Genomic DNA, 25,572 nt, shown 5'->3' with positions numbered 1-25,572 from the left:
TTAGCTACGAGGAAAGATTAGAGGAGCTGAATTTGTTCTCTCCAAGTGGCGAATAAAGGATGAAAAGGATCATCATGTATAAATACATAAATGGGCAATATAGCGAACTTGTTTAAAGTGGTTTTAAAGCCTAAACATTTCCTGCATTAATGTAAATAATGTTTAGGTAACGATATCACTCCCTCACCTCCCCTTGTACTCGCCTGAGTCCTCACTCGACTCAGCGCTGTGCCTAATTGTAGAGGTTCTCCCTGATCTTGATATGCCTAGCCAATGGCTCCTGCTGCTGTCAATCAAATTCTGTGACGAGAGAATGGGGGGCGGAGCCAAGCCACACTGTCTGTGTCTATGGACACAGGCAGCGTGGCTTCGGGAGTGCGCCTGGTGGTGGTACCCCATAGGAAATAGGTTCCTATAGGGTACCACTTAGAAGAGTAGAGCAGGTAAGTATGACATGTTTGTTATTTAATAACAAAAATGATTTTACAAACTCTTTAAGGTCATTACAAAGCACAAGAGAGCACACATGGCTTTTGGAGGAAAAGTGATTTACAGATCACATATGGGATGGCTTAATATAGAGGAGATTTTATCATGGACAGCAGGGACAGGTGAAAGCAATATTTTTTTATTTTTAGCATGATAAGCACTTATTCATTGTAAAGCTGAGTTGCCTTTTTGGAAAATAACATTCTGAACAATTAAAAGAATATTTTTCTTGTACTGTTTTCAGCTACCGAGTGTACTGTTTGCTTGGAGATGGAGAGACTTCAGAAGGTTCTGTCTGGGAAGCCATGAACTTTGCTGGTTTGTACAAGCTGGATAACCTTACAGCCATCATCGATGTTAACCGCCTTGGACAAAGTGATCCTGCCCCTCTACAGCACAAAGTAGAGACCTACCAGAAACGCTGTGAGGCCTTTGGGTAGGTGATGTTTGGATAGGAAATACTCCAGTCTTATTGGCCAGAAATTCTCCAGGATATCAAATAAATACATTCAGAAAGTGAATATGCGGGGTACCTTGCGAGCGTTGACAACACCAGCAAGTGTCGGGGATTGAAGGGTCGAAGCAGTGAAAAAGCGATGGGCATCTATACCATCTGGTTAGCAGTTTTAAGCCTTTTTCCTGAGTTTTGGAAGCCGGGGATAGCATGTGGGTCAGGATGAAGCATTTTTGCCAATCCAATGGGGAGATGATAAGTTATAGATCTGCCTCCTAGGCATTGGTATAAGGAGGAAGATCGGGGGATGATGCTCAAAGAAGGATTGAATTCAATTGGGAAACTACATGGATGGGAGGTTCAGATTGGAGCAGGGGTTGTTCAAAGCCAGTCGGTGAAGCAAAAACGTCGGAGACAGAGGAAAAGGAACAAACAAGGACACCACCTGCTGTCGTTGAAACCAGGGGAACGAAGATGGGAGGCAGGATGTAGCGGGGGTCGTCGAGAGTAAAGGAAGGGTCAGAGCGAAGGACCTGGGCCAATCTCCTGTGATCTTGGTTATTCCAAATTACGAAAAAGAGGGGGCAGAAAGAGCGGGGGGGGGAAAGCTGGGGTCCCAAAGAACGGAGTCATGATGGGCCCCACATATTTGGAGAGACAGTGAGTAGACATTCCGCGATCCCATAAGCAAAGAACATGTTTAGTGAAAACACTAAGGGTAAAAAGATTGGGGCGGCATAGACGTGGTATCCAGGGTAAGGTTGGAGATCAATGGGGCACATGTGTTGTTCCAACTGGACCCAAAGTTTACGGGGCTCTCTTTTTTATAATTTTTTTTTATAACCCAGCTAGTATGGTGTAGTATTAATGCTGATGTTACTTAAAAGACTTGTTACTGAGTGATATGTACAGCTTACTTATCTGCTGGAGAAGATGGGAGTTAGATATTACTTTATTTTAATTAGTATATATGCAGCATATAATTGTGTATAGTAGGCCTGTTACATCAGTTCACCTACTTGCGTACCGTAGGCATTTTACATCAGTGCATCTACTTAAATGGGTAATTTTTCAAACCTTAAGAGGACAGAATCTGGAGCAGCTGTGCACAGTAACCAATCAGGATCTGTGTTCAACTTGTTCAGGTAATCATTGAAAATTAAAGATTGAAGCTGATTGGTTACTATGCACAGCTGCTCCGTATTCTGCTTGCTGCAGTCTTAGTAAATTCTCCTGAACATGTTCCATGTAGGTGATTGCAGATTTATCTGGCATATTTTAAAGCCCAACTCAGAACTTATTTTTACCTTAAAGAGAACTTGTTTTCAGACCATTAATTTTAAAAAAATCTTCAAAAAAGATTTTATATGCATTGAATTTATTTTATATGTTATTTACCTTTAACAGCCTACCTTGTGGGTAAACATCCAAAAGCCCTACTGCTGCTGGTCACCGCCATCTTGGATGTGATTTTGGTAGCCCCAGCAAACTTAGAGCTGTCACTCAAGAGACATAGTGTTTGCTCCTCTCCCAGCAGCTACATCAAGAATATGTAGGGAGATGAGGAGAGAGGAGATGGAGCTGGGCTTGCACAGACAGTAATTAGACACTCCCCGAAGAGGAGAGGGCTATGACATACAAGGAAGTAGGGAGCTGTGCTAGGGAATTGACTCTTCCTGGAAATGTCACATTTCTTAGCAAGTTCAAAGTCTCAAGTGAATACAAAATCACTGAATGCAAAGGAAAAACACTGCAAGTAAGAATTTAATATACATTTATGTGATTCTACCTGCATTTTGTTAAGTTGTTGACATGGTCTCTTTAACTTCAACCATAAAAGAAAGAACCTCTTCTGGGTTAATATTGCAGTCTGCAACATTTATAAGGAAATTTTCCTTCCCTTTGACTGTTGACCACACAGAAAGTGAGGGTAATCTTCCCAGAGGGGTCACAGGCAGTAATAAAAACATGACAGAGCTTCTAACTCTTCCCCACTGTATTGAGAAAATTTTAAAAACGTATTTTACCTCAAGCTGGACTTTATCTATATATAGATTATTGATTATGTAATGTGGATTGTAAAACTGTAATAGATTCCATTGTTTTCACTGGCTGAGGCAGATTACCAAAGCCAACACACTGTGGGGTTGATTTACTAAAACTGAAGAGTGCAAAATCTGGTGTAGTTGTTCATGGTAGCCAATCAGCTTCTAACTTCAGCTTGTTCAATTAAGTTTTGACAATTAAACCTGGAAGCTGATTGGTTTCTATGCAGAGTTGCTCCAGATTTCACACTCTCCAGTTTTAGTACAGTATTTTCCAGCGTATAAGGCGACTGGGTGTATAAGACGACCCCCTAATTTTCCAGTTAAAACACAGGTTTTGGGCTATAAGACTACCCCCTTCCGAGGCAACACCATTTAAAAACATCAGATTTTTTAATTAAAATGGTTATGACTTACCGATACTTAAAATCCTTCAAAATCCTCATGTTCATCCTCTGACATCATAAGTTCATGAATGACATCTTGTGATACATTTGTAAGACAGTCATCATATGGATCAAATTCCAAATCAGATGGTTACCGCTGGATGTGCGGTAATACGGTAGCTTCGGCTACATACACTATACAGTATATATAACGCCCGCTGGATGTGCAGTAATGTACATGCAGTATACCGCGCTGAGCCAAGCTGGCTCAAAACAAATGTCCCTATGACAGATGTGTGGTATATACAGTATACTGAGTATATACTACTGTGGTACATACAGTATACTGAGCCAAGCTGTTTCAAAACGTACCGGTACGTCCCTATGGTAATCAGACCGCTGGATGTGTGTATGTACAGTAGCTGAGGTTACATACAGTATACGCTGGGCCAATCACAGCGAGCGATGTATTCTAATGAATACAAAACCTGCTCGGATTGGCTGAGGTTGTGACATCATCAGCCCACCTCTCTGACTCAGCCAATCTGAGCAGGCTTTGTATTCATTAGTAGAATACATCACTCGCCGTGATTGGCCCAGTGTATACTGTATGTAGCCACAGCTACTGTACATACACGCATCCAGCGGGCTGATTACAGTAGGGACGTACCGGTACATTTTGAAACCGCTTGGCTCAGCGTAGTATACTGTATATACCGCACATCCAGCGGGCTGACAGATTAATCTGTCATAGGGACATTTGTTTTGAGCCAGCTTGGCTCAGCACGGTATACTGTATGTACAGTATTACCACACATCCAGCCAGCTTGACCCAAACAAACTCAAGGTTCACATTTTATACCCCACGTATAAGACGACCCCCAATTTGTGGGGTATATTTTTAAGTATAAAAAGTAGTCTTATACGCCAGAAAATACTGTAAATCAACTCCACTGTATTGTTACTTATTGTTACCTGGACTTGATTTTTTCTCTTCCACCTAGTGTCAGTACCTTTGCCCTTAGAGTCAGAGAATCCGTATCAGTTTCTACTGGCAATTCTTCTCACATATTCCGTCACTGGACAGCAAGCTATAAAGAGACCTGGAGGAGGAAGTACTGAATTTGGCTTGGGCACCATTACGTGACTTGGTCACAGGATAGGATAGGATTCATTTCCATTAATCATGCAAAATTTTTTGATGTTCTCTTTGTGTTCAAGGTGGCATAGTGTTGTTGTGGATGGGCACAGCGTGGAAGAGCTGTGTAAAGCACTCACTGGTGTGAAGAACCAGCCAACTGCAATCATTGCCAAAACCTTCAAGGGCAAAGGAATCTCAGGTATGTATCTTTAAAGATGACCTCCTATTCCAGAAAAAATAGATTGTGTGCAAGGGAAGGTGAGTGGGTTGTTTGACCTACATACATAGTGCCAGTCCCAGATCCTACTTGCTGCACATCTCAGTGTAAGTCACTTCTAGTGCAATGTCCAGCTTTACCACAAGTTTATCGACACACAACACTAGGAACATTCCAACGCTTGCAGTAGGTCGTGGGATTGGATCACATTATGACTTGCATTCAGCAGGTAACATACAGTGGATCATGATTGTGCATTGACACAATCCATTTATCTCCTCAAAATGTCCTTATCCTTTGTTTTTGCTGGAAGTTGAGGTAATGTTTTATTTTAGATTATCGCCATTCTAAATTAAATATCGAATAAAGCTTATAAGTAAAATGAAATCCAGTTTGCAGTTAGCCTGTATACTACAATGAAATGTAGATTGGTTGCTGTTGATTGTAAAGCAAGGCACTAACCCTACTGATAGGCTAGGGCTGCAGTGGCCCTTGAGAAAGTTAAAGCTACAGTGTTTGTTTACTTAAAATTTTAATTTTAATAGTTTGTCTCTTAAAATGCTAAAACAGGAAATGGGGGAGCATTTGTCATCAGGACAGGAAGATGCAGACAGCATAAAAATACTTTCCTGGCACCAAAATGGCAGCATACCTGTAGTAGACCCACCTACTGTCGTCCACAGGACCAGTACATAACTTTAAAGAGTTGATGCCAACACAAACAGCCTACTTTCTTAAAAGATAGGATTGGCCTTCACTTCCCACCCTGGTAGCTAGTTATTGGTCTACCACATGTATGCTGCCATGTTGGAGCCAGGAAAATGGAAAATTATATCAAATGCTTACCCTAATTTTCCTTTCCTAGCACCAATCCATGGCAGCATACTGAACTCACCCAGTTCCTTCATAGTGATGTACAGGGAATAGGTTGTTTGTGGGCATCAATTCTTAATTGCTATGCACTGATCCAGTGTGTTAAATTAGGTGAGGCTACTACCACATGCATGCTGCCATGGATTGGCGCCAGGAAAAGAAAATTATGGTAAGTATTTGATACAATTTTCCATTGTCAGAAGTTCAAACCTTCCCAGCACTAAAAATGTGTTTTTGTCTGAGTCCGTTGGAGAGATTTTCAGTCTTTTCCTGTCTTTACAGAAAGGGAAGGGTAATCTCCCCAATGAGGACCCAGATAACAATAAAAACCTGCTAGGGTCCCTAATCCTTCCCTGCACTGTTTTATCCAAATATGTATAAAAACCTTTGGCTGGAGTTGGGGTGTAACTACTCTTTGACACTTTCCTCATGATCTCCCAATACAAATCAATATGATACTAAAAAAGAAAACTGCAGATAAGCAGATAAATCTCCCGATGGCAAGGACATTTAGTAGCCAGTGTAGCCCCAGCTTTAGGGGGTTATAACTTGCATCCACTTCCATATACAGGCTAGCTGTAATAAATATATTACTGAGGTGATATTTTTTTTTCAACCGTTTTGGATAATTTTGTGTCACTGGGAATAATGAAGTCACAGTTGTTGAGCCAATGCTGATAATATCATTGTTTTTTTTTATTATTCTCTGTGTCAGGGTTTGATGCTCAACTTTTATCTAATAGTGTAACTCATGAATTGTTCTTGACTACCTATTGGTGAAACAACAATCTGAATCATTATTTTTCAATTTCCGGGAGATAGGTGTGGAAGATAAGGAAAGCTGGCATGGAAAGCCACTTCCAAAAGACTTGGCAGAGCAAACCATCAAGGAGATTGAAAGCAAAATCCAAAGCAAAAAGAAGTTAACACCTGCACTCCCTGTGGAGGATGCACCATCTGTCTCCATTAAGAATATCAAGATGCCTTCTGCACCTAATTTCAAGATGGGTGACAAGGTATGTGAAAGCTCATCAAAAGATTAGAGTGAAAGATTGTGTCTGAGACTGCTGATTTCACTTTATTAAAGTGCAAGTAACCCAGCTACCACATTATCCCCCTAGCCTTAGTACTTTCAGTCAATAACCCAGAATTAGTATGCAGAGAAAGACAAGGGATGAGCTCAGGCGTGTTGAATAATGGATAAAAAGAAAGCAAACAGAGGGCGCACCAGCCTAGTGCATTACCTTAAAAACATTTATTAAAGCGATAAAGGAGGTATTGTACTCACAAACGACAATAATGTCAAAGGCACATCATGCTTTTCGAGGACTTGCCTCTTCCTCAGAGCCAAGAGGCAAGTCCTCGAAATGCGTTAGACTGTTGGAAGTCCAGGGTTCCCATTGCAGATAGACATGTAGTGCGGATTGGACAGAGCTGTTCTTTCATGATGTGCCTTTGACATTATTGTTGTTTGTGAATACAATATCTACTTTTATCGCTTTAATAAATGTTTTTTAAGGTAATGCACTAGGCCAGTGCGCCCTCTGTTTGCTTTTTTTTTATCCAGTACATTTGGACTTCCCTGGTCCTCTGAGGGCAGCAAGGAATGTACATCCCAGGACATCCCTGATGTGGTCATAACCTTTATTGAGTCCATCCCCAAGCACAGGAGTATTTGGGTCTGCTGTTTTTGTGTTTGAATACTGGTCCAAACTTGCCTGACCTATCCTGCCAGGAAGCTGTCACTGAACAAAGCCTATCATAAGCAGCTGAGGCATTCCCTCCCCACAGTTACACATATACAAGGGTTGTGTATATACAGTTGCAAGAAAAAGTATGTGAACCCCTAGGGATTACGTGGAGTTTTGCATGAGTTGGGCATAAAATGTGCTCTGAACGTCATCTAAGTCACAACAACAGAAGAACACAGTCTGCTGAACATAATACTACACAAACATTAGATGTTGCCATGGTTTAATTGCACATAACATGTAAACATTCACAGTGCCGGGAGGAAAAAGTATGTGAACCTTTGGACTTAATAACTGGTTGACCCTCCTTTGGCAGCAATAACCTCAACCAAACGTTTCCTGTAGTTGCAGATCAGACCTGCACAACGATCTGGAGTAATTTTGGACCACTCCTCTTCACAAAACTGTTTCAGTGTAGCAATATTCTTGGGATGTCTGGTGTGAATCGCTCTCTTAAGGTCATGCCACAGCATTTCAATGGGGTTGAGGTCAGGACTCTGACTGGGCCACTCCAGAAGGCGTATTCTGTGCTGTTGCAGCCATTGTTTTGTTGAATTACTTGTATGCTTTGGGTCATTGTCCTGTTGCATCACCCATCCTCTGCGGAGCTTCAGTTGGCGGACAGATGGTCGTACGTTTTCCTGCAAAATGTCTTGATAAACTCTGGAATTCATTTTCCCATCAATGACAACAATCCGTCCAGGCCCTGAGGCAGCAAAGCAGCCCCAAACCATGATGCTCCCTCCGCCATGTTTCACAGTGGGGATGAGGTTTTGATGTTGGTGTGCTGTGCCTTTTTTTCTCCACACATAGTGTTGTGTGTTCTTCCCAAACAACTCAATCTTGGTTTCATCTGTCCACAGTATATTTTGCCAGTAGTGCTGTGGAACATCCAGGTGCTCTTTTGCAAACTTCAAACGTGCTGCAATATTCTTTTTGGACAGCAATGGCTTCCTCCGTGGTGTCCTCCCATGTACTCCATTCTTGTTTAATGTTTTCCTTATTGTAGATGTGTCAACAAAAATGTTAGCATGTGCCAGAGATTTCTGTAGGTCTTTAGCTGACACTCTGGGATTCTTCTTTACCTCATGCAGCATTCTGCGCTGTGCTCTTGCAGTCATTTTTACAGGACGACCACGCCTAGGGAGAGTAGCAACAGTGCTAAACTTTCTCCATTTGTAGACAGTCTGTCTTACCATGGACACATGAACATCAAGGCTTTTGGAGATACTTTTGTAACCCTTTCCAGCTTCATGCAAGTCAACAATTCTTGATCGTAGGTCTTCTGAGAGCTCTTTTCTGCGAGGCATGGTTCACATCAGACAGTGCTTCTTGAAACCAGTAAACCCAAAACAGGTGTGTGTTTTTTAAGGGCAGGACAGCTGTTAGCAACACATCCAATATCATCACACTGATTGGAGTCAAGGTTGGCTCACTCCTGGCTCCAATTAGCTCTGGGAGAAGTCATTAAGCTAGGGCCTCACATACTTTTTCCTCCCTGCACTGTGAATGTTTACATGTTATGTGCAATTAAACCATGGCAACATCTAATGTTTGTGTAGTATTATGTTCAGCAGACTGTGTTCTTCTATTGTTGTGACTTAGATGACGTTCAGAGCACATTTTATGCCCAATTCATGCAAAACTCCACGTAATCCCAAAGGGTTCACATACTTTTTCTTGCAACTGTACATGGCAGCATGGTGAGGAATGCCTTGGCCGCTTATGATTGGCAGTGTGCAGTGACAGCTTTCTGGCAGGATAGTTCAGGTAAATTTGGACTAGTATCTGAACACACTTCTGACTTTTCTCAGAGTATCTTGGTCAGCATACTTGCTCTAGGTCAGTGACTCAGTGAAAGTATTGAAGCTAGTGAGTCAGAACAACTGCCAGACAAGTAGTTTTTTTAGAGGTCAGTAATGGATGCTCCTAATTTTTCCCTCATGACATGTTTGCTTCAAGTCCTTCCTGCCCAAGATCTGTAAATAGACATCCCCAATTCTGAGGCCCTGTGCTGGGGATATGTTTCTAAATATCCTTCAGTATGAGAGCCACCAACCGACAATTCGTACAGCTGGTGGCTCCCAATTACTACTGTCACTGACAGCTTGAGTTTCCATTCAAAAAAATGCAGAGGAACACTGCCATTGCCAGGTATGTTGTTCATCTGCAGTGCCTTATGTTTATTGATATAATTATCAAATTATTAATAATAACTAAGCAATTATTACATATAGAATCTTTATTACATTGTATACATTTCATATACATGTATATGCATTTGCTAGGCTATAATAAAGAAGAGAAGGGATTTTATTAAAACCGCTTAGCAAATAAAAGTCTTGTATGTGCCTAAAATATATAAAAATTATTTAGGTGCAAATAAGTCATAGAGGTGAAAATTACCATAGAGTTATTGTTGAGTTAACTGACACATTATGATTCTGCAGGAGTCTGGCCTGGGCATCTAGGCAAGAATGACCTCTGAATATGAACGGGTTGAAGCAAACCTGTGCTTCGGCCATGAAAGTTTAAGCAATAGGTTTGCTTTGGCACTCTTTCCTCATCAACACATACCTTCCCTTCAGCAGGATCATGGGATTCAATCCATGGACAGTATTAGTGCTGGTGATTGGTGCACATATTTGCCAGCACATCACGGATTATCAAGTTTCATCAGAAGCTTTTTAAAAGAATGATCACACCACAAAGAATGAAGTGCAACGTATCAGAGCCGCGTAGGACCCCTTCGTCAGGCATGCAATGATCATCACCTAGGGTGTAAAAGATGCGGCGCTAAATACAAATAGTTATAAACAATCATAGAAAGTGTCTAATAACCACAGTGTCAATATAGTCGATGCTAATATATGGTGAGCATATATCAAGTGACTAGTGTGATCATATATATTCCGTCACTAACAAAGTGACACACAGTGTAAAATAACAGTCTTAGTGAAAACGTGGGAGATGAAAATCCCTCTCCATCAGAGTGCTTCTTCCAAGTTGTGATAATGAAAAAGTGAAGGCTGTGCACTCACCAGATGCACAGTGTAACTTAGAAATGATCATCACCTACCTGGCAAAGGGGTCCAGTGCACTAATATATGATGTCTCCAGTCTCCGGCTGGTAGCTGCTGCAGCACTCATTACTTTTGAGCCCAGAATGTGTGCAATGGGAATATTGACAATGTCTAGTGCTGGTGATTGGTCTTAGCTATGATTTGGAACTGTCCTTCTCTGCTGGCAGCTGGATGGCGTGGTGGAGGAAGTGAAGGAAAGGTAGATATATGTAGCCATGAAGGGGAACAATAAAGTGAACCTGTTGTTTCTTCTGCAAATAAATGTCCTATGATTAAGTTCTATTATCCATGAAAACATGAGATTTGCTGTACCCTTATTTCATGAAATTTTATGTCAGACTGTGGCGTGCTGTCACCCTGTTGTTTGCTAAACAAGCATTGAGGTGTCAGGATTCTACAATGTATATGCAGTGTGCCAGCATTTTCAAACGAACATTCCTTTAGGAGATTAATTAGTGTGTTTTTATTGATTTTGACTTTTCTGTTGCAACAAAATGCATCAACAAACTTCTCTTCCAGATTGCTACTCGCAAGGCTTATGGTCTTGCCCTTGCTAAGGTGGGACAATGCTGTGACAGAGTTATCGCTCTGGATGGTGATACCAAGAACTCAACATTCTCTGAGCTGTTTAAAAAAGAGCACCCAGACCGTTTCATCGAGTGTTACATAGCTGAACAGAACATGGTAAGTCTGCTACAACTGTGTCTACCGTATTTTGCAGGGAATAATAATATGAATGCAGAAATTGAATGAAATGTATGTGTTCTCTATCTCTATACTTGTTTCGGGTCATCAGTTCAGACACATTGAAGCCACAGCATCGGCATGATAGCTAGTGAACTAGCATTCTTAACCACTTCAAGTCCGGACACTTTCACTCCCTTCCTGTCCAGGCCAATTTTCAGCTTTCAGTGCTGTCACACTTTGAATGACACTTGCGCGGTCATGCAACACTGTACCCATATGAATTTTTTAGCAATTTTTTGAGACAGATAAAACTTTATTTTGGTGGTATTTATTCACCACTGGGATTTTTTTTTTTTTTTTGCTATATAAATGAAAAAGTAAAAAAAAGTTTTAAAAAAAGTTTTTCTTATAACATTTTGCAAATAAATAATCTTTCTTCATAAATCTTGGCCAAAATGTATTCAGCTATCTTTTTAGTGAAAAAAAACCCAAATTAGTTTATAACCAAAAATTGTAGTTAAAAAAATTTTTTTTTACATTTTTATTTTTTTTTATATTATTATTTATGGCTTGTTTTTTGTTTTTTTAACATACTGTCACCCTAGCAGTAGAGTGTCACCATAGTGACACTGAAGATTTTTTTTCTTTTTTTACCCATAAAGGCTGTGTAAGCAATCATTTCTCCTTTTCTCTGGCTGCTTTCCTGCAGCCATTGAGAAATACTGTGTGAGCTGTGATTGGTCACAGCTTGTCACATGGTACAAGGCTGTTGTGAATAGCCTTGTACCATGTGACCTCTGTGATCTTTCACAGATTTCACAAGTAGTAAGCAATGATGTCAGGAAGTGACATCTTGTTTACTACTATTCATGTGATCACTGATTGGCCAATTAGTGATCATATGAATCAGGACCTCACACAGAGGTCCCATATAGCGATCTGTGTTCCGCTGTGTCCGGAGGACACAGCAGGCACTGATCGCGGTGCTGCGTGCTCCCAGGGAGCACTCACAGGCAATGGGTGCGGGGGGGACGTTCAGAAATGTCCATCCGCATCGGCAGCGCTCCCGTCTGGCCATTTATCAGCATGGGCCGGACGGGAAGAGTTTAAAATCATGGTTTAGCAATGGCAGCCTCCATAATCTTTTATTACACAGTCATTTTAAAACCTAATCCCAGCCATTTTATTTTGTTTCAGATAAACTTTTTTTTCAGATTTATTTGAGGTGTCGGGGAGTAGAAAGCACGGATGCGCTAATTAAAATGTGTTTTGCCTATATCCCCAGTGAAGCAATTTCCCCCCAGTGGAGACTGCCCCCCAAGTAGACAGAGATAGCAATGACAACCTGCAGGGGGATTTAATAAGCACATATATGAAATGCTTAAAGCAGAACTACAATGTATCTGAGCACCAGAAACCAAAAGTGCTATTTAATTCATTTTTAATATTCAAAGCAAACTCCCCAATCCATCCATGTCTCCATGCTTAATTTTTGCTGAGAAATCACTGGGAAAATGTATTTCTGGCCGTGGCCATCTTAAGTGAGGGCAGATGATTCATGTAGCAATTACTTCCTGAAATCCATCTGCCATTTGCTCATGCATACAGGCAGGAGGGTGTGCTTAGCTGAGAAAACTCCTGAAGGCTCCTGGGATGTATGATATATTTGCCTAGGCCTGGAAACCAGGAAGTGACTAAAGAAATGTAAAAAAACAGTTTAAAACAAGTAAAGATGATATACTTTCCTATCTATTTACTAATGCTATCAATATAAGGATTCCATGTAGTAAATGTTGTTTTAGAAAGTGAAATTCCTCTTTAAATTCAGTTAGCACAGAAAAGTACAGGATTTGAAAGCTGGTTTTACAAGTAATATAAAGTCTGTGTTAAATAATGTGATATTAAAGTCACAATTTTTTAATACTTACCTGCTCTTTGCAATGGTTTTGCACAGAGTGGTCCTGTACCACCTCTTTGGTTGTCCCCCGCCAACTCTATCTGCTGCATCTTTTGCTTGTTATGGGGGCTCTCATGTGGGCGCGTTCCTGAGTTGGGCTGTGTACGCCCATAGAAACACACAGCACGACTTGGCCATGCCCCCATACGTCCTTGTCACAGGATTTGACTGACAGCCGAAGGAGCCTATGGCTTCCACTGCTACCTGCATCTCTTGTGAGTACTGGAAGTAAAGGGAGCTGGGAAATTGCTGGATCATAAAAGGAGACATGATTTCGAGGGAAGGGGAGGAGAGGGACCAGAACAAGTGGTAAAACTTTTTTTTACCTTAATACAGGGAATGCATTAAGATAAAAAAAGTTTGCCTTTAAAACCACTTTAAGTATTATCAATTATACTATATAGCAACACGTTTGTGTACTCTTGACCAATACACCTACAATATGGTCAAATGTGTATGGACACCCTACCAAATTATTAGGTTCATCTGTTTCAGTTGTATTCAATCCACATGCACACTCCAAAATCTTGTCGAAAAAAGAGTGGAGACTCTTATTGCTGCAAAGGGTAGTGCGTGTGTGTGGCCAACTCCATATTAATGCCCATGATTATGGAGTGGAACGCCAAACAGGTTCTTATAGGTCTGATGGTCAGGTGTCTACAAACGTTTGGCTATGTAGCAGGGGCGGAACTGACCATTTGGAAACTCGGGCACTGCCCGAGGGCCCGGGGTCAGTAGGGGGCCCCGTGAGATGCCCCTGGTACCTTTTTCATAGGGATTTTTGAGTTTGGGCAAGGACACAGGGGCCCCATGATCCCCTATTGCCCGGGGGAACCATGAGTTGTCAGTCCGCCCCTGCTATGTAGTGTTTCTAACAACCTAACTTTATGCTAGAGCAGTTGAGTGTTTTTTTTTTAATATAATGTACATTTCTACTATTTTATGATATACATATACAATCACGTCCAGTTTATTTTATGCATTTCTCTAATTAGTTATGGTCATCTTTATTTTTGTCCACCTAAATACAGTGATTGTCAAAGTCATTTCACTTTATATATTACATAATCCACAACACTTGTCCAAGTTGTATTAATGTTATCATACTCTGTTCTGTTGCTGTAGGTGAGCATAGCTGTTGGCTGCACCACTCGGGATCGTACTGTTGCCTTTGCCAGTGCATTTGCCACATTCTTCACAAGAGCCTTTGATCACATCAGAATGGCAGCCATCTCTGAGAGCAACATTAACCTTTGTGGGTCTCACTGTGGAGTTTCTATTGGTGAGTGTCATTTTGGCTTTTTCTCTACAGATCATTTGCATACCTGTGAACTTGAATAGCTAAGACTGAATGTGCTTACAGGCATGGAAAGATTGCTAGATCAGCTAGTTCAGGGGTGGGCAACTGTGGCCCTCCAGCTGTTGGTGAACTAAAAGTCCCATCATGCCTCTGCCTTTGGGAGTCATGCTTGTAACTGTCAGTTTTGCAATGCCTCATGGGACTTGTAGTTCTACAACAGCTGGAGGGCCACAGTTGCCCACCCCTGAGCTAGTTGATTATGGTTGTATCAGAAGGTGATCATGTATCTGTAGGTATTGTATGACCTAGGCATGCAACCTTTAGCCAATCAACCTCCATAAATTGGCAGACTCGGCCGAGGTCTTCTTATTTATTTTATATGGCTATCATACTTCTAAATTTGCAAGAACCAGGGGCATTGCTTAAATCCTTGGGACCAATTGGAGTTCAGGGCCCATGGTGTCTTCTTTTTTTATTAGTACACAAAAGACCAACTAGAATGTATTTGTCTTAAAAATGTCATGATTTGTACATAGAATTCGGAAACAACAAATGTTTCTTGAAGTGGGATTGGTGTTGTATGTTTGGGGTTGTCTGGTCCTCCTGCTGCCCTTTTTTGTGCAACAGTCATTTTTATGGGCAAAGTTCACAAACCTTTTTTGATTAAATAAGTGACGTGTATATACTGAAGAAGTGTTATGGGGCTAGGTTTATATAGATTTAATGCTACAGTGGAGCTCATGGAGAATATTACGGTGTGAGTTATAAGTAAGTGAAGGTGCGTCGCACACTTTGTTGTAGGTGACTATAGCTCTAAATTCCAATGGTCCATCCACACAAACTTTCTGTGTCTGGAAACCTCTGTCCAGGGGCGGACTGACCATTTGGAAACTCGGGCACTGCCCGAGGGCCCGAGGTCAGTAGGGGGCCCCATGAGATGCCCCTGGTACCTTTTTCATAGGCTTTTTTGAGTTTGGGCAAGGACACAGGGGCCCCATGATCCTCTATTGTCCGGGGAACCCATGAGTTGTCAGTCCGCCCCTGCCTCTGTCTTTCTTTGTCTATCTAGGCTTTGGTAGGTTCAGTAATGTCCTCTGTGCACAGTACAATATATGACTCACCATGGATGCCACTTTTTTCAGATGACAGCAGTAGGGGTTGTAGCACGTTGGCCTGGACTGTTGCTTCTCTGACCTGTCCTGTACTGCAAAGACAGAGGGGTTGATTTACTTAGCCTAGGTTCACACCTATGCAAGTTGCATTTGAGCCATTTCTGCATTTCGTTTTGCGTTCTTGCACTTGCGGTTTTGCTGCGGTGTTGCCGCCTTTATGATGCGTTTTGCGGGGGGGGGGTTGTTTTCAATTTTTCTTGTTGCTAGGCAGATTTAAAATGCAAAACACGTAAAAAATGCATCAAAAAAACAGCACAAGATGCATCAAAATTACAGCAAAAACGCAATACATGCTTTTCTGCAGCGTTTCCATTGAAGTCTATAGAACCAAAATCACAACTTTTTGCATTCAAAAAAGTCCCTGACCCTTTCAAAAAAATGCACTAGGTGAAAACGCACATATGGAACATGTCCCATAGGAAATCATGTTAAATGGACTGTACTGCGTTTCTGCAAAACCCTGCAGAAAATGCGGCACAAAATGCATCAACATCACAGCAAAAATGCAATACATGCTTTTCTGCAGCATTTCCATTGAAGTCTATAGAACCAAAAATGCAACTTTTTGCATTCAAAAAAGTCCCTGACCCTTTCCAAAACACGCACCAGGTAAAAACGCACATATGTGACCATGTCCCATAGGAAATCGTGTTAAATGGACTGTACTGCGTTTCTGCAAAACGCTGCAGAAAACGCTTAGGTGTGAACCTAGGATAAAGGCAAATAGACTGTGCACTTTTGCAAAGTGCAGTTGCTCTCTGCAAGAGCAGTTGCTCCAGAACTTAATAAATGAGGTAAAGATTCACTTTGAAAAGAATACCCAATCACGTGCAAGGAGAATTTTAAAAAAATTGCATTTTTTCTTGCACTTGATTGGATGATGGAAGTCAACAGAGCTTCTGCTTATTTACTAAGCTGTGGAGCAACTGTTCTTGCAGAGTGCAACTGCAATTTGCAAAGTGCACAGTTTATTTGCCTTTACTAAATCAACCCCAGAGTGTTATCAATGATTCAGCATGTTTCAGCTCTCTCCATTTTTCCCTCATTTCATCTTTCCATCTTTATCTTCTCCTGCAGATATTCTTTTCTGTTTTCGGATTTGCAGTGCTTATTTTCCTCCTTTGTTCCGTAGACCTCCCTATATCTAACTCTCTCCCACTCTCTTCCCCCTCTCTACCTTCTTTCCATCTGATATCTTTTAGTAAGGTAATGTTGTAAATCTATTTAGTAATTGTTTATGAGAAGCTCAGCACTTCCTCTATTATGAAAAACATGAGGTTGTGCCATACTGGAGATAAAGACATTTTCACCTTTTACTGTCAAGTCCCAGTAGGAGTAGGGATTCATGTATATTGTTCCATTTTTAAATAATTTGAAATGTTTAGATAAATACCAATTTTAGACTCCAAGGGGCTTCATTCAAATTCTATCTGTAAAACTGATGACAACAATAGCAGTAAGTTGTCTCTGATTCAGCATGTTGAGTCACCTGTCAGGTAAGTGATTTAAAGTAGAACTAAATGCATTTCTTTTGGATAGAGTAATAGGGGTAGTTAAAGAGTTATAACACCATTCAGTTGTTTTTTTGCCATCTCTTTCCCATTTGAGAAATTTCCCATCACATCCTATCCCATAGCCAAAGCAAGAAGTGAGAGGTAATACCTACAATTTGTCACCAGGGTCACCAGAACTAGTGTCCCCGTTGGATAACCCTGGGGATAACCCAACATTTGGGATTTCTTTTACTTTTTGATCATAATGGAAAACAGGACAAATAGAACAGAAGAATCTCCCTAATGGGGACACAAACAGCAATAAAAACCTGGCAGGTATTCTAATCCTTCTCCACTCTGAAATATTAAAAAAAAGGTTTGCATTTAGTTATGCTTTAAGAAATTGCAAGGCCAAGATGAGGCTGTTGACCCCAGAGCTTGCAACTTTAATGTGAACCTGTGCTTTACCAATGCAGGGCAAAGCAATAAGTTCACTTTATGGTTGGTCTCACCAGTTGCACATACCTACCTTACCTTTATTACTCCACCACTCTGTTGAGCCATTAGGAGTAAAGAGAGAAGCCCTGTTTAAAGCGGAGCTCCACCCAAAAGGGGAAGTTCCGCTTTAAGCCTTTGTTCCCCGCTGCCCATTACGGATTGGCACCTCTGGGGAGCGGGGGGGGGGGGAGTTGTCCTCCCCCCTCCCTCCCCATAGTCTTCTGGGACACGTGATAGGTCCCAGAAGTCTACAGGACCAATCACAAAGTGCAGTGTTCTTGCAAGCCACAAGCTGTCACAGCCAGGTGCCCACACTGAAGGTGCCGGCACCAGGGAGAGAAGACGGCCGGTGAAACCAGCGACGGTGAGGACATCCCTCTCCGTCTAGGTGGGGCAGTTGGGTGTAAACAGACATCTGGCTGCCCATACAGCAGGACGGGTTCTCTCCATGTCCGCTCATCATAAATTGAACAGACATGGACCTTTCATCCACGTGGGTCAGCAGGGCATCAGCAGACAGAGCCATGCAAGTGACATCATCCCGCTGCCATCTTACAAGCAGTTGATGGTGGTGTTTGTAGCGTAGATATGTCAGCACTGGGATAGTGCTTCATTTTGTAAGTGTTTTTATCCATACAGTATATGGCAGTATATTTATTTTAAACAGAGAACACTAGTGGCTCTTCTTTTTGCTTTTGTGGTACTAGCCCTATGCTTGTGACCAGCTTGATATCGCCAGAGGATTAACCCCTGAAGGGGAAAAGCACAGTATGGCCTACTGTTCATTCAGTGGTCTGAATTGTGAGGTGAGTAGCTCGTATATTCTTTAGGTGGTGGCACGAGTGACAATTGATTGATTCTGAAGAATACATCACTAAGCACTGTAGTGAACATTTCGTATGGAACTTTTGATATTCAACTTTATTTGTGGACTACATTTATATTTATTTATATTTATGTTTGCATCACCATAGTCAATAATTGCACTATTTTGAAAGATTGCGCTGCACTGTTACTTTATTAATATGCTTCTAAGATCATATGGGATTCATCGACAGGTGCATTTGGCCTGCTGTTGACCTCCATCTGACCTGCTTCAAACTGATTTTGTGTTCCCATAGACTAGCTATGGGGAGAGAAGCAGTTCAAACAAAAGTCAGTCCATTCAGGTCCTTAATCTAAAAATCAGTTCCAAACAAGAAAGTTTGGTCAAGTATAACTAATACTAGTTACAGGCTAAATGCTCAATAAATAGAGAGATCCAAATGTGATATTATGTGTTTAGGTGCGCCATCTCACAGGGTTTCCAGTCTTATGTGTTCTCCTACATTTCCTTCATACTTCGCCTTGAACCCTGATTTTCTTTTTGTTCTAGTTTTCTTCTCTTTCTTTACATCCTGATTCCAAACATAAGAAGACTGGTGTTTCCAGGTAGTCCTGCATGCTAGCTAAGAATTCCTAACCCCTGGTATTTGGTTGAAATTACCTTTCTAAAGATAAATTTAACACATGCGTGATATCAAGTGTATAAAAAGTATATGTAAATCCTCACCTTGTAAAACAACCCATTCAGTTTAAAATAGAAATGGGAGGCAAAACATTTGTGTATAGATATAAAAAACATTATGAATACCTTTTTTCCCTTTGTTATAAGTGACCATATTCCCTCTGTCCTCAGCTGCATAAGAGCTGGGGGAGGAGAAACAGCAGCACACTGATATTCCATGTGAATGTCTGTTCGGAAAGGGGTAGGGAGTTGTTAGAACAAGTCAGATCATTGGAGGAGATCAGACTGAGTTCCCAGCACAGCTAGAAAACTGACCACAGTGTGCACTCTTGCTTAGTGTTATACAAGAAAAGGAGGGAAAATTCCTGATTGTAAGCCACCATCCTCAAAACAACAATTAGATGAAAAGGAGGGACCCCCTAGGACTTGGGACTTTGAGGGCTTAAATGGTACCAAAAATTTTAAAAAAGTAAACATTTTTAATTTGTCAAAAATTGTTATGATACATAGATATACAATACAATACATCATACAGAGACATAGTACAGCATCAAAATCAGAATATGAAATTGCATGATAAGGATACCCAGTATGACTGTCTTTGACTGGCCATAGAAGATATAAATGATGGAATCATCATTGATGTGCAAAACTGCAGAAATACTATTCTAATTGTCCAACGCGTTTCGAAGTGATTCCACTCCTTCCTCATTCCTAGGGGGTCCCTCCTTTTTCATTCTGCTTATTGTGGTCATTTTTTTAAAAGGAAAGCAGAGGGACTGGCAGGAACACTAGATATTTCACAGAAAGGAAGCAATACAAGGAAAACAGGATACTTTTTCATACAAGCACATGGTACAGCAGACACATATCAGGAATGTGAAATGTTGGTTTTATATATTCTTTAAATTCTCAAGTACTGTTTCTTTTCGTCTGTAAACTTAGAGCTAATGAAGTGTAGCATTTGTGATGCATTTACACTGTGTTAGTTGAAGAAACAAAGGCAAAACACAACTGCTCTCAAATGGACTTTAAATGATCCCAAAGGCCTATTTGCACTAGCCCATAAGGCACCTAAAGACATAGGAAACTATTCACCATCTTTAAAAAAATTGTTCTTCCAATGATCATTTTTTTTAAAACTGCTGTACCATGAATTTACCAAACTCAGCAATCATATGCCATCATCCAATGGAGCCATACATTATTATTATTATTATACAGGACATATATAGCGCCAACAGTTTGCTCTTTACATTATGAAGGGAGACAGTACAGTAACAATACAGTTCAATACAAGAGGGATTAGAGGGCCCTGCTCCTTGGAGCTTACAATCTAGGAGGGAGGGGATAGTGGTACAAGAGGTAATTAGCTGTGGGGGATGGAGGAGTAGGGGATTCCAGTATTAGCTGGGGTTGGGGTAGGCTTCCCTGAAGAGATGAGTTTTCAGAGTACGCCTAAAAGTGAGCAGAGTAGGCGATAGCCTGATAGCTTGGGGTAGGGAGTTCCAGAGGATGGGTGAAGCCCTTGAAAAATCCTGGAGACGAGCATGGGAGGAGGAGGCAAGGGAGCTAGAGAGTAGGAGGTCTTGCGAGGAGCGGAGAGTACGGTTTGGGTGATATTTGGAGACAAGATCGGTGATGTAGTTTACATAAAGAATCTTTTTTTTCAGTACAGTAAAATAAACCTGTACTTTGCCAATGCAGGGAAAAACATTAGGTTCACTTTAATGCAGGTCCTCGCAGCTTCTTATTTTTTATTCTTTCTGTTCTCTTTGCTCACCCACTGCTATGTTTGCTTGGGGAAGTGTAGGGACATATCCAGCACTTCTCAGTATGTGGGAGCATATGACTCATTTATACTGTTCCTTAACCACCTCCCTCGGGATTTTCATTTTATGACATTGCCGTTATTGCTTTGAGAATTTGTTATTGCAGAGACTGTTCATAATCATGTGAGGCTCAGATACGCCTTCAGCAATTCCAAAAGCTTTTCTTCAAGTTCTGTTACAATTGTTTATACAACAATTACATGGTAACACTTGAGTGATCATTGTGGGTGTTTTATGCATCAATTTCCCATTAATATTAGTAGCTGTATATTAAACATGGCCAATGTTTGCTATACTGTATATAGGACCAAAAACAATTGCATGGCCAATAGTTATACCCAAAAGTCCCAATTTGCTGTTTCAATATCTTCTGATAGCCAAACAGGGACTGTATTGGTCGGATCTTCTGAAATAATCAAGGCATAGTGTGCCTTGTAGAGACTAGGTGGTGATTGGACATTCAGACACAACCTGCCCTGTGCTATGGCATCAAAAACTCAAAGTGTTACAATTGACCAGTATACTAGTATGACCTTCTTAGGTTGCTGATACTTGTGCATATTAGTCAATGCAGCCTCTGTGGGTATTGCTGTACCCCTCTTTGGATACCCTTGGAAAATTGCCTTGCACCTACTTGGAAAATGCATTTGACAACTATATGTATTAAATAAAAAAAAACAAAAAACAACTCAAAGCGTTATAGAGTACATCATAATCTTGTTAGGCCAGCTCTGCAGACTTAGGAAGTTTATGTCAACACAGGGAAGAGGGCGATAACTTGAGTGGCACAGACAGCCACTGTAGGAGCTTCTTATTGTGTGAGAATCAGGGGTGGACTGACCATTTGGAAACTCGGGCACTGCCCGAGGGCCCGGGGTCAGTAGGGGGCCCCATGAGATGCCCCTGGTATCTTTTTCATAGGCTTTTTTTAGTTTGGGCAAGGACACAGGGGCCCCATGATCCCCTATTGCCCGGGGGGCCCATGAGTTGTCAGTCCGCCCCTGGTGAGAATCATAATAATTGGGATATGGTTTCCAACTTTCTTGATTAATGCCTATACCCCAAGTTCTTTGGCATGTGTCAGTTACCTGCCCCCTTAGACATGAGACAAGAGATCTGAAAGCGGCTATTTCAGTCAATGGACCTCTCATATTGACTGCCTATTATCATTAAAGAAACTGCTATTCTGGTGTAGTTGTAAACAGTATTTTTATGTCTATCATACTATTACAAAAATGTATTAATATTAGTTTCTTTGCTCTTGCCAACATTACCTAGAGCAAAATTCCAGAGAAATAGGCATAAAAGTGTTTAGTGTTGCATAAAACCTTTCCCAGCTAGAGCTAGGTTTCAGTATAAAAACCAAAGTATATGTGCTTTAGGTAGAAAAAAAAATAATAGATATATGCAAAGCAGCTTCTGTGCAATTGTGATACAAATAGTAAATTATTAAATAAATAAAAACAGCAGCATGAAAATAATGTCAAAAACAACATACAATATTAAATTAAATGTGAAAGTCCATGACGATCCATATGTAAACAAATCTTCTCTCCTGTGAACTTAATTGAATTGAAGATGCAATCACCTCTTTAGTTATGATAACACATAAGGAACCACATCCATCCCTAAGTGAATGGTGCATACACCCAAACTTGATAAAAGTTCCTCCACTGTGTAACACCTTTATTAGACGCCTCTTACCAGATGCGATGGACCATAAGATTACAAATGGTCAAAAAGGATTTGATTTTACATTCCCCCAGTGGCTCCAGTGCAGGAACAAGCAACACACCTCCAATTATGAAGATTGACGCCAAAGAAAATAATATGCTCCCATACTGAAAGTAAGTTTAAAAACATGAGCTTTTTATTTATCCAAAAAAGATATAATGTGGTACAACCACACTTAATGCTGGACAGTGTGAAGTCACTGCCTCACACCAAGGCAATAGTAGGCTGATGGTCAGTGGTGTATTTACCACGTAGCAAACAAGGCATTTGCCTAGGGTGGCAATTTTCAGGGGGGGGCGGCGCCAATAGAAGTGACACACATGGCAGGGATGGGGACCTGGTGAGGCTCTGCCATGGAATCTGTGGAGGCTGTGCGCTGCTGGATGGTGTAAGCTTCCCGGACAAGGGAGACACAGGGAAAGAAGACACTTGGCTTGGCTCTGGGGATGGCCAGCTGCTTTCCGGAGAGGTTAAGGTTAGTAGGGTGGTTGCTGTAGAGTGGCAGAGTCGGGGAGTATGGTATGGGTAGTTGCCGGAGAGTGGCAGGGGCTGGGGGAGGTGCCGATGGTGGGGGACCAATTTTTAGTGTTGAATAGGGCAGCACAAGAACTTAATACACCACTGCTGATGGTTAACCAAACTTTGCCGACTCTGACTGGCACTGGTGTGTGATAGCGACACTTACAAGCCGCGCCCTACATATTTTGTCATAAACTATGTCTTCAGGGGATTGGCTAGGTGGAAGCTGTCACGCTGCTATTAAGTTTAACACCTTCTAATTGCAATCAACACAGATTGACACCTCTGTGACAGCACAGCTTTGCCACTTAATGAAACATAAGGAGGCCAAATGGTAAATAAGAAATTGCTACAACTTGTGGCTAAAAAGTAGATGAAGCTAAAAACTAAGGCTCCATTCACACTAGGTGTTTCCGAATCGCTGGTGGAATCACTGTGATTCTGCCTGCAATTTGAAAACGCGCTGAAAAAGTGTGAAAACGCACAATCACGTTTTCAGGTGCCATTCATTTCCATGGCACCTGAAAACACAGGGCATTTTTGCCACGATCGGTGGCCAGAAAAAAGGTTGAGGTTTCAGGGCACAACTAACATTTCTAAATGGTTTTTATAACATAGTAAATCTTTGATTTTTGAGGTAAGGTCCGCTATAAATTAAAAGAGTCTCCACTTAACAAGAATTCTTCTGCTTATGAAATTAAATGCCTGATTCTAGTGATTCCAATGATCGCTTTATTTAGTATAAAGGAATTCTGTAAAGAGTGGCAAAGTGAATGCACATAAGTAAATGTATGCACATGTATATGTTTTTTATTGTTTCCTAATCACATCGCAGGTGTCATTCTTCTGACACTAACATTTCTGAATTTTGTAGGTGAAGATGGTGCATCTCAAATGGGCCTGGAAGATCTAACCATGTTCAGAGTTGTCCCCAATGCAACTGTCTTTTACCCAAGTGATGCAGTGTCTACAGAGAAAGCAGTGGAGCTTGCTGCAAACACAAAGGTAAGTCTAGCCAGATTACACCAAATTCATGACTGCTGTCTGGGCATCAAATCAAGATTGGGAAAATTGTGTAACACCCGTATGATGTCCACCATTCTCTCATCTCCCTTTGATATTGTAATATGATGAGAAAAGTGGAACTTAGAATAATATACTAATTTGCTGAAACATAGTAAAACATTTTCTCTGCTGCAGGGAATTTGCTTCATTAGAACAAGTCGCCCAGAGAACGCTGTTATCTACAACAATAATGAGGAATTCAAGATTGGTCATGCCAAGGTCAGTGCACAAAGGGAAGCAATAAAGCTGGTTCAGAAAAAAGTGGATTTTTTTTTTTTTAAGACCATAGAGGTTTTCAGTTACTCAGACCCTGTTTATACCATATGCAGCGTCATACATTTTTCTGCATTTTCCAAAGATGCATGGACTAGAAAAAATATTGTTTTCTATGGGCATTTGTTGTGGTGTTTTTCAAAAAAGCCTTGTTTGTTGCATATAGGTACATTGACCTGTATTTTGCCATGTGAGTCAATGAGGCATAATCCTTAACAGGATCCAACTTGCATCAAGCAATGTTGATATCCATCAACACATCATTTACAAATTGATTTCTGGTGTGAATCCAGCCTTAAGGTGGGAATAAACAATTAGAAAATCGACCGATCGGTCATCCAATGACCGAGAGGCGTTCGTTCATTGGTCGAAATCGTGGCCCACATTAACCAAACCAAAAAAAATAGTTCATCGGGCAATACATAGTGTTGAAGTCTTCCGTACAAGTGGAAGTGATGCAGTGTGCGTGTGACCTTGTAGCCACGCCCTTCCGGCCAGAACGATATACACAACAATTACCAGCAATGAGTATAATATAGTTTATTACATTATCTATATACATAAATAGTGATACATAAAAATATAATATGCAGAATTCTGGTTTCATTATCTCATTAGGCCAATCTACTTTTAACATTTGGATTTTTCGCTCCTGTTTGCGAAGATTTGTTGGACATAAACATCCGGGTCATCTTCTGTTTCCGCTCATGCGTGATAGCGCTTGATAGGTTTTTTTTGTACGACTGTCATACCACCGCATAGAAAATCGGTAGTTCATATGCAAAACGACTAAATTTTTCACTGTTGTTTAACCGGATTTTTTCGTCCACAATTTCGTTATTGGTTAAAACATCCTGCTCATCAATGAAGAGAAAAAAGTTCGATCAGTGGTTCCGCGATGGTTCTGCGATCAGTGGTTTTCATACGATTTTCTTATCGTGTGTACGAGGCATTAAGCTGTATGGCCTTTCTGAGGATGATTGGGGCGCTTCACAGCTTCTTTTTGGTAAATGAAACAAAATGATTATATCCCCTAGTTGAGCTGACAAAATGTTGGACTTCTCCTAGGAAGAATGCAAATGCCACCATCCAGTAA

General features: G+C 41.0%; 1 protein-coding gene across 1 annotated transcript in view; it reads left to right on the top strand.

Annotated features, from left to right (window-relative positions):
* Positions 1-25,572, top strand: part of TKT (transketolase) — a 67,329-nt gene that overhangs the window by 39,495 nt on the left and 2,262 nt on the right. Inside the window, exons 5-11 of the mRNA XM_089681852.1 lie at positions 734-925; positions 4,596-4,714; positions 6,428-6,621; positions 10,959-11,123; positions 14,209-14,365; positions 24,013-24,143; positions 24,339-24,422. Coding sequence (XP_089537978.1) covers positions 734-925; positions 4,596-4,714; positions 6,428-6,621; positions 10,959-11,123; positions 14,209-14,365; positions 24,013-24,143; positions 24,339-24,422 — 1,042 coding nt within the window. The remainder of the gene's footprint in view (positions 1-733; positions 926-4,595; positions 4,715-6,427; positions 6,622-10,958; positions 11,124-14,208; positions 14,366-24,012; positions 24,144-24,338; positions 24,423-25,572) is intronic.

This window comes from Staurois parvus, unplaced genomic scaffold (genome assembly GCF_062004578.1).
Source record: "Staurois parvus isolate SC_StPar_1 unplaced genomic scaffold, SC_StPar_1.0 ptg000282l, whole genome shotgun sequence".
Classification (NCBI taxonomy): domain Eukaryota; kingdom Metazoa; phylum Chordata; class Amphibia; order Anura; family Ranidae; genus Staurois; species Staurois parvus.
Note: the sequence above shows the minus strand (reverse complement) of the source record. Positions and strands in the feature narration are given on the sequence as shown.